The 9,686-nt window shown below is 41.3% G+C and overlaps 1 protein-coding gene across 3 annotated transcripts in view; it reads right to left on the bottom strand.

Annotated features, from left to right (window-relative positions):
* Nucleotides 1-9,568, bottom strand: part of LOC134399790 (protein adenylyltransferase SelO-like) — a 42,314-nt gene extending 32,746 nt beyond the window's left edge. For 2 of the 3 annotated variants that reach the window (XM_063127902.1, XM_063127894.1), the window contains exons 1-6: nucleotides 9,402-9,568; nucleotides 7,727-7,988; nucleotides 5,722-5,840; nucleotides 2,780-2,908; nucleotides 2,070-2,134; nucleotides 1,300-1,356 (exon numbers count right to left, since the gene is read on the bottom strand). In XM_063127902.1, the coding sequence (XP_062983972.1) occupies nucleotides 1,300-1,356; nucleotides 2,070-2,134; nucleotides 2,780-2,908; nucleotides 5,722-5,840; nucleotides 7,727-7,940 (584 nt within the window). In that variant the 5' untranslated portion in view covers nucleotides 7,941-7,988; nucleotides 9,402-9,568. Of the gene's footprint in view, nucleotides 1-1,299; nucleotides 1,357-2,069; nucleotides 2,135-2,779; nucleotides 2,909-5,721; nucleotides 5,841-7,726; nucleotides 7,989-9,401 lie in introns of those variants that run through there. The other variant, XM_063127907.1, reaches the window with a different exon arrangement.
* Nucleotides 9,569-9,686: the final 118 nt, after the last annotated feature.

Here is a 9,686-nt window from a genome sequence, read left to right on the forward strand (position 1 = left end):
CGCACTTATTGACAGTTCCATAGAATCATAGAATAGTAGAGTGGGAAGGGACCTATAAGGCCATGGAGTTACCAAAATATACTTCTAAATACTTTTTTTAAAAAATATGCATTTAAATGTGTATTTCCTTAAAAAAAATGCATACTTAAATAATGTGGGAACTGAATGGAATTAGGGGAACACTATGCAAAATTGACAGACCAGAAATAGACTGGTTTGCCCATCCCTACTCTGATGTAATGAAGCCTAGAGTGGTCCATATATGTCAGGGATGGGGAACCCCTGGCCTGTAGGCCAGATGCCACCTCCAGGATTCCCCATCTAGCCTGCAACCATGTTTACTTTTATCTCCAACCAGTGATGGCTAAAGCATGCTGAGAGTTAAAGGATTTGTTTCTAGCTAACTATGCACAGGATTGCATCCTTAATGAGACAGTAATCCTAGTGTTTTCCAGTGAAGAGATATCCCTCTGTACATACACATCCATCAGTCTATTTTTAAAAATTCCTCATTGAAATGGTGTATCCCAAGAAAACCTTTTGTACTATCCTTTATCACCTGGTATTTAATTTGGACATGCTGGACTGATTTTCTTTTTTCTAGCAAGAAATTGTGGAAGCCTTTCCTCTTGCATAGACTCCATATTAAACAAGTAATTCAAATGTTATTTCTACTAGTTTTAACTCTTAAAAAGACTGAAAGCATGCACCTGGACAAACCTATTATTCTGAAAAGCGTATTCTGAGATCAGATGTTATGTGATCCCCTTAGATATTTATACCATAAAGGAGCAACTTGACCTCTAACATTTCTTAAAATTGAGAGAACCCACACATTTCTACAAGTCCAAAATTTTAGGATCCTACAGTTGTAGGTTCGACTTTCACCTTGGTACTGTTAGCGTGTTCAGGTGTGTGTTTTTTAATTCCAAGTTCAATATTAAGGTCCCAAATATTAGTATGATTTTACCTCCCAGAAATTAGTGGTTAGAGGTACACTACCTTTCAGTTATCATGGTTAATAACCACTGACAGAGCTACCTTCCATTAATTTATCTAGGCCTTTAAAAAATTGTCAAAACATATGGTAAAATTCTGTAGATCCTAACTGGTTGCTATATACTACAGTGAAAGGAAAATTCATCTACATTGTACAGATTCTTCTGTGAACTGAGACAGGATTTCTGAATGGGTCTTAATGTTTGGATAAGTCACTGAAATTAAAGGTTTAGATGTGAAACAGATGCTAATCCAAAAGCCATCAAGGGTACAGATTATTACACGAAACATATAACAAACCTAGAGTACGGTGTCCTTCCTGAACCTTTCAGCTGTAATTCCCATCTGTCACCAAACCTGCAAAAACAGTATTAGCATTAATAAGAGTTTGAGCCAGGCAAGATTTGAACTCCCTAGTTAGCCTTAGGCAAGACACTCTTTCTTAACCTCAGCTCTCAACCCAATGTTGAAGGGGAAATAATGCAAGTCTTCCTTGCAAGATTGTTAGGAATACCATGTGAAAGTTTTATTAATGCATGTGAAAGTTTTATTAATATCTATACTATTAATAGTTAATAATATATTTTCCTAGCTATCAGTAACAACCACATACTGCTTAGATTCTAAGGGATCCCAGCCTCTGGGGCAGTGGGCACATTTGGAATTTTGAATGTGTGTTGTGGATGCTGTCACAAAATGGCTGCCATGGGATGAGCTTGCCCATTCATAAAATGCCTGCTATCGTGAACATGGCCAGTTACAAAATGCCCATTTCTCAGAAGGAACTGGTAAGACAAAAAGAAAAGTAACTTTCCCAAGACCTTCAGTACAAGGCAGAGATGGGACTTTAGCTCTAAAAGAAGAAAACCACTCTTTTGAACCGAAAAAAGAGAGTGCGGGGGGGGGGGGGCTCCCATTTTTTTAAAAAAAAAATAGCTGTGAAAATCTTAAGAAATGGAATTAAAACTAGAAGGTGCAGAGAGTCTGGCAGGTGCCAAGATTAGTGACCATGGGCACCACGTTGTAGACCCCAGGTTTAGTCTGACAATTTAAAACGTAATATGCCGTACCTGTTTGTATAAATACCAATCAAGTGGGCTCTTCCATCACCCAGCTGTCCTGCCCAACTACCAAACTAACAAGAAAAAGGAGAGATGAAAATGCAAAAATAATTATGGTCTTTGAGTTACAGCAAATTTAGACCTGGAATTTCATTCTTAATCTTTATGAATCTTTATTAACATGGAATTCAACAGGATTCCATGTTAGAAAACAAAACTGCATATTTTCACAAGGGATCCAGCAGACCTAGCCACAGCTTGGGAAAAGTGCTAAACAAGTGATATGGCAATAATAGGAAATGAGTGATGAGACTCATTAAATATTTCCCGGCAGTAACTAGAGGCAGAGATCGGATAGCTAGAAAACTTAAATAAATCATTCAACTTGGCTACTAGAATCTGAGTTCCCTTATGACAGCCTTCCTCAACCTGGGGCGCTCCAGATGTGTTGGACTGCATCTCCCAGAATGCCCCAGCCTGGCTGGGGCATTCTGGGAGTTGTAGTCCAACACATCTGGAGCGCCCCAGGTTGAGGAAGGCTGCCTTATGAGTTTGAGTCCCCTTATGTAACACTCCATATCAGTTCTCCCCTTTTTAAAGTTGGAACGCATGCAAACGCCCCACCCCCGGCAAGGTCTTCTAATCTTTTCAAATAATAAAAAAACCTTCTTAGATATAAATGCTGTTACTCCTATTTGAGGGGGATTATCATTATTTACCTGATGGCCACCATATCTGTGGGCAAGGGGCAGAGACTCCAAGGTAACTTTTGCACCACTGACAAGCTGTAGAAAATCCTCTGAGCTTGAGACAGACATGTCCAAGTCCAAGATGTCTTCTAGGACGTCCTAAAGGGGGATAACAACAAAGGGATTACTAAGAGGTAAAAAAAAGATTGGCATAGTTGGAAATGCGAAAGCCACTTATATTTGAGAATCTTCACTGAATGCACTAGTGCGACAGGGCAAGCAATATGTGAGGTTTTTGACTACTCCTGCTCCCTCCCCAAACAAGACACATACTATTTTTTCAATTACACAGATCATTTGAATCTGTCTATTGTTTTAGGGGAATGCTAAGGGATGTTGAACACCAACCCCTTTTGCCTTCATCCCCACCTATCACTGGAACGCACCCCACAAAAACTTCTGCAAAATGGAATTCAGCCCTAGGGCTGAAAGAGCTTCTATGGCCGCCTTGAGGCCCAGTATTGGGCAAAAGGCGGGATACTACTACTACTACTACTACTAATAATAATAATAATAATAATATACCCCTGCACTAAGATGTCTGCAATTATGTGAGGAGCCAGAGGTCTTCTCCGCGTTTATCGGAAATCCCGCAGCCTTACTGTGGCTCTCTCTTCCAGTCTTTCCGTGTTTTACAATAGGCAAAATACATGCCCTCCCTGCCTTGTAATTGCTATTTCCCTCTCATATGTTTCATTGTTAGCACCCACAGATGATGATGCTTTATCACGCAATTCACGTTTATTCCTGCATTTCTGGTGTGTTTTAAAATGGCAGATTATCCCTTGAAAACAACATGAGAGGCATCGGAGGCTGACTATGTCGTGAAAAGGACCCACAAACTTCTGTGAGTGAATAATCACAAGTGCACAATAAATGCCTCGTGTAGAGGTGCTCAGAATATCTCCAATGCAAATCGTTCAGTGAGTGGGAATCAATACTGGGCTTGAACATAGGTATCCAAGACTTAAAGTCATTCAGTGGCTGGAACAGTTCACTTTGCTTTACTCATAGGATTTTGTGTGGATTAATAAAATGAGAATTGTAAAATGTCATAAAGTAGCGTGCAAGCTTCTACACACAGAAAAGCTATGTACTAGATATGTGACTGGAACTATGGCTATTGGGGTGTATAAAAATGCAATGAATAAATAAATAAACTTCATTTTACATTTTCAACAGAACAGTTGCCAAAAATGCAAGCACTGTTGTGGGAAAAATATTAAGGGTGATCTGTGAAATTCTCCCCTATGCATTCAACTTTCAATCTTGGAACTTAGCCATAATCATAGTAAAAATATCCTTCCATGCACCGGCTTGGTGCAGATGTAAAACTGTGTGATCTCTTAACAATGGTTAGGAAACTGGGAGTGTCCTATGGGCTCAAGTATCCTCTCTCCTCCCCTCTCATGCAGGCATCACACACACACACACATATACACACACTGTATTGGAGCAAACACTTGTTAGTATTATACCAGTATTCACATATGTTTTCAATAGCCACTTTCCAAATCTTCTTCTAACCATACTTTCAGACTGTTTTTCGGTGCTAATCATGGTTAGTGAAAATGCCAGTGGAGATGCAATGCTAACTAGAGTTCTCTCCAAAACTGAAAGGGCACGGGATAATATCTGCATGAGAGGAGAGGGAGGGAGGAAGAACACAGAAAGATGACCTGGAGCATCTCTAGTCCAAATACTTTGGGTAGGGTGGCCATATGAAAAGAAGGACAGGGCTCCTGTATCTTTAACAGTTGAATAGAAAAGGGAATTTCAGCAGGTGTCATTTGTATACCTGCAGCACCTGGTGAAATTTCCTCCTCATCACAACAGTTAAAGCCGCAGGAACTATACTAGAGTGACCAGATACAAAAGAGGGCAGGGCTCCTGCAGCTTTAACTGTTGTGATGAAGAGGGAATTTCACCAGGTGCTGCATGCATATAAATCACACCTGGTGAAATTCCCTTTTCTATACAACTGTTGAAGATACAGGAGATCTGTCCTCATTTCCAAATGGTCAAGCTAACTTTGGGCATCTCTACTGGGTTTGGAGATGGGTGGCTAAAGTTGAGAGACCTATTCAGGACATAGGTCTGAAATCGAAAGGGGTGGTGGTGGGGAATGTTTATGAGAGAGGGGACAAGGACAGAAAAGGGTGGAGTGTGCAGGGTCAGGGAATATGCATTGCATGTAAAACGTCCCAGAGCATATGCATTATGTGCAAAAGGTCTCAGGTTCAATCCTTGGCATTTCCAAGCAAGGCTGGGAAGTGCTCCCATCTGCAGTCCTGAGGAGCTGATACCAGTCAGTGGAGTAGACAGTACTGAGCTAGATGGACCAATGGTAGGGTGACCATATGGAAAGGAGGACAGGGCTCCTGTATCTTTAACAGTTGTATTGAAAAGGGAATTTCAGCAGGTGTCATTTGTATATATGGAGAACCTGGTGAAATTTCCTCTTCATCACAACAATTAAAGCTGTAGGTGCCCTGCCCTCTTTTAAATCTGGTCACTCTAGTATAGCTCCTGCACTTTAACTGTTGTGTTAAGGAGGGAATTTCACCAGGTTCTGCATATATACAAATGACACCTGCTGAAATTCCCTTTTCAATACCACTGTTAAAGATATAAGAGCCCTGTCCTCCTTTGCATATGGTCACCCTACCAATGGTCTGACTTGGCATAAGGGAACTTCCTACTGTGCTCTGGGAAAGATCCACATTTGGCAGAAAAATCCCACGTGTGCAGAAGTGGTAGAACCTTTAGGATTCTCTTCAAATGTTCTGATAAAATGAGTGGAGACATTTCTGTGATCAGGGATTCCTTTTTCTCCTTCTTCTAAAGATGCTTATATCAAACAGGAACACTGTATCCTCCAGTTAAGAAATAAAGAAAAACCCAAGTCTAACCTTGGAAACAGCTACAAGTAGAACTCTGGATTTAAACGGCGTAGGGTAGACAACTGAAAAGATGACATCTCGCACTTCACGAACATAATTATCTTGAATACGATCAATGGCAAATTTAGCTAGAGGGAACAAGTAAAATATTTCCACACTCACTCGAAACAACAGAGTCCTGTTTGTGAACTCCAAAAATCCACATTTATTAGAACCAACCAAAATGTCACAAAATAGTGTGCAAGTTCTTGAGATCTCCAGAACTCCTCATCAGGCTAATAGTCACAAAAAGCTGTGAGAGGGAAGAGGGGAACATTAAAAAGTTCCAAAATGAAACCAGGCGTTGTGGCCATGAGGTCTGCATTTAAAGCCAGTCTCTAGGTGGAGATTGCAGGCTGAATTAGTCCTTGCTAGTTATTGCAAGTACCAGGTTACACATAGGATTCTGGGATAAAGAAGCAAGGCTGACCCCCCATTTCTGAAAACATAAAGGACAACTGTTATCCAGATCTATCTCTTGCCTTGGGTGAAATGCACAGATTTCTGGGTAGGAAAAGAGCAGAAGGAAAGAGAAGCATGACAGTCTTTAAATTAGCAAAACCAAAGATTAATTTTTGGAGGTGAAAGTGCACTAGGCAAAAAAAGTCAATAGAAGCCAAATTGCATAGTATTACCAAGTGGTTAGAGGGAACAGAGTACTCAAAACGCAAAGTTCCTGGCCTCTGGACCATGAAAGCATATGCCACAATAAATTTGTCTGTCTTTAAAGTGACACAGAGGTTTTACATAACTTTAATTACTCAATTCTATGAATTATATTTACAATGTCTTTAAAATGAGAAACACCTTCTCGCAAAGGTAGAAAGCAACAGGGAAGTGTCCCAAAGCTATATTTTTTAATATTATCACCATTTTCTGTAAATGATGAATGTAAAACAAATACAATTTCAGCACAAGTGTGGGCTAATGGATACAGTTCTGAATGGGGAGTTGGAAGAGCTGGGTTCCTGACCTAGCTCAGCCCTATATATTGATTGGTTTTAATATGTTTTAACTGACCTTTATCTTGCTTAATCTCAACCATTTTTATCTGCTCCAAATTTTTAGATACTGTTAGATAGTTATAATGATGGTGACTACTACTGTTTTTTTTACTGTGTTTATTGCATATTGCTGCTAGGGACCTTGGGCACTGAATGCGGAAAGGAGGGTATAATTTTAAATACATAGCCACAATTCACTCTCCTGTAAATAGGAATATTAAAGATATTCAGCCAGAAACCCAAAAGCATATTCTACATGTTACCAAAGAGAACCTCAGTTTTTCAACTGCTGAATTGCTGCTGTGGTCAGAGGGGGCAATAGAGTACCTTTATCTTGCAAGAAGGGACCAAACTTCTGTCAATGTGCTGGAACACATATCAGGTAGAAATGACCTTATTAAAGTACATGTACCAACTTTGTGCTGCTTAATCATTCAAAATGTATAAAAGTGGAGCGTCTGGCCCCAATGTGGGGTAGGTTAGTCATGCTTCGGTGTAGATTTAAGCAGATCCACTTCCCACGCTCATCAGAATGAAGCCTTTGGGCGAACAGAGCACCTGGCAGCATATTGATCCCTTCCTCAGAATTGTTGCTGGAACTGCAGCTTAGAAGAGACACCTCCTGTTCCTTACTTCCTCGTTACTGGTGTTTTTTGCCAAATTAAAAATATTTTGGTACTCCCAAGCCCTCTGCATATGCCATAGGATTCAGAGAAGAGGAAGGAGTTGGTTTCAACCACAAATAATGGTAGGCTTAGGAAGCCAAACCAACATGTAGACTCATGCTTAAGAGTCACTGAAATCAATCGGACATGTTGGCTAACTTTCTCTGGATTGGAGCTATTATGTAAGTGGGCAAATTCCTCATCCAGATAAAGAACTCTTTACTAGTTGATTCTTTCCAACTTTAATATATTTTAACTTAGTTGTAGAAAATACATAAACTTAAATTAGTATAAAACAGGTGTTACCTGTGAATTTTTCTGTAGAAAGTCTCCATCCACAAAGAGACAATAATTTCCTTTTTCTTTCACAATAGTCTTGATCCAAGTTTGATTTGTTGATGTAATTATGCACATGGCTAAAGCAACTTGTAGCAATTATTGGGTCCAGGAGATAGCATCCAGACTGACATATCAGCATCAACCAAGTGAATAACCATGGAGCTACACAATACCTTGACATAGTGAGTTCTAGAACTTTTCTTAATGAAGGCTCAAGTCTATATGGAACCTAAAGCAAGAGATAATTACCATGAGACCAGGATTTTAGCTCTGAATCGCTCACTTTCAATGGTTACTTTTGCTTCCTTGTCCTCTCAGTTTCACATATAGATTGGCTATTCCCAGCATACCCCACTCTTTCCACTGTTAACTCAGAGGCTGAATTCAGATGACACACTAATCAACTGGGATTGGTGGGTAATAGGAACAGAATGGGAAACAACCGTTGATTAGGGTGTCGTCCGAACTCAGCCAGATTCTATTGCTACTCTCTTGAGCTGCCTTCCCCATCCTGATGCCCTTCAGATGTTTTGGAATTCAACTCCAATCAGCCCCAGCCAGGATAGCCGATGGTCTATAATGTTGGGGTTGCAGTACAAAACATCTGGATGGCACCAGATTGGGGAAGACTATTCTAGAGATTGTTCACCAATGTTTCCAAGAGGAAGGAATTCATTCTAGGACGAATCATGTGAAGTTGTCAATTTATGATAAGGCCAGTGATGCCATAAAATGATATTCTTAGGGCAGCCGTCTGTGTTTGTGTATTTGGGTTTTCTTCTCTTGTTTCTAAGTGTGTGCGCGAGTTCGTGATGCTTCTTGAATATAACACGCCTCTGCATCAGCGCTGTTCAGTTCCCAGTATCTTCTACTACTATGTGTAAGCTTCTAAATGCCATGGCATGTGCCCAGAAACAAAGAGCACACACAAGGAAAATGCACAGGTGTATTGCAGCGGTGCACACTATGTTCCCAGATTACAACAGAAACTTATGTGCAGCTTTTCCATCAACCCCTGGAAAAATTCCAATTGACGCCCATGAAGGAAGCCCAAACCTCCCCAGAAGTCACACCAGTGACTTTGAGAATATGTTCTAATTCCAGGTGTGGGTGTTATGATTTCTCCCTGCTTAGAGAAATTCACTTTTAACACAATCGGTTTTGACTTGGCATTCAAATCTCCTGTTTTTATACTATTTAACTGCGACTTCTCAGTAGGACTTCTGAGTAGACCTTCATAGGACTGCACTATAAGAAGTGACACCAAATATATGTATATTCCTTGGCTAAGTATTTTTATAACTAGCCAAGCGGAATCCACAATGAAAACCGGTTTCAAGGCACACGTCTGTGTTCGTTTCACGTCGCTGGGTTGGCCGCTTGCCTACAATGAACCCTCTCCAAATAGTATGGTCTTCTTCCTTCCCTCCCCGACTCTTTCTGGCCAGGATCTATGCTTTTATACATGCCAAGCAGAAATTCAACGAGTAAAGCATTTCCTCACTGGGGAGGGGGGCTTCACCTGTAGAACTTCTGCCGGTGGCGCACCCAAGAAGACCCTTTCCAAGAACTCTACCCACACGTATACACAAGTGGCAACGCCAAAGCCGCCGCGTCGTGTAAACCGAATACGTTTTCATACCTAATTTCTCCTGACAAAGGCAGGGAGGTGGTCTTGGTGGTCTTCGTTCCCCGCTGACGCCGGCTTGGACCCTCTTTTCCCGCCGTTCATAAGCAGCCGCGGAGGCCGCACTCCGTGCTCCACCCCTCCGACGGCTCAAGAGCCTCCCTCGCCTCAAGGAAGGAACTCGGGTAGGCGGCGTTGGCATCCAGCCTCCCATCTTCCACACGCGTAGCCCGGAGCCTGTGTTTCCGCGTCCGGGTCGTCATAACAGCTCCCAGAGTCGAGGCGAGCCGCGGCAGCGTC

Source organism: Elgaria multicarinata, chromosome 1, assembly GCF_023053635.1.
Source record: "Elgaria multicarinata webbii isolate HBS135686 ecotype San Diego chromosome 1, rElgMul1.1.pri, whole genome shotgun sequence".
In the NCBI taxonomy this organism is placed as follows: Eukaryota; Metazoa; Chordata; class Lepidosauria; order Squamata; family Anguidae; genus Elgaria; species Elgaria multicarinata.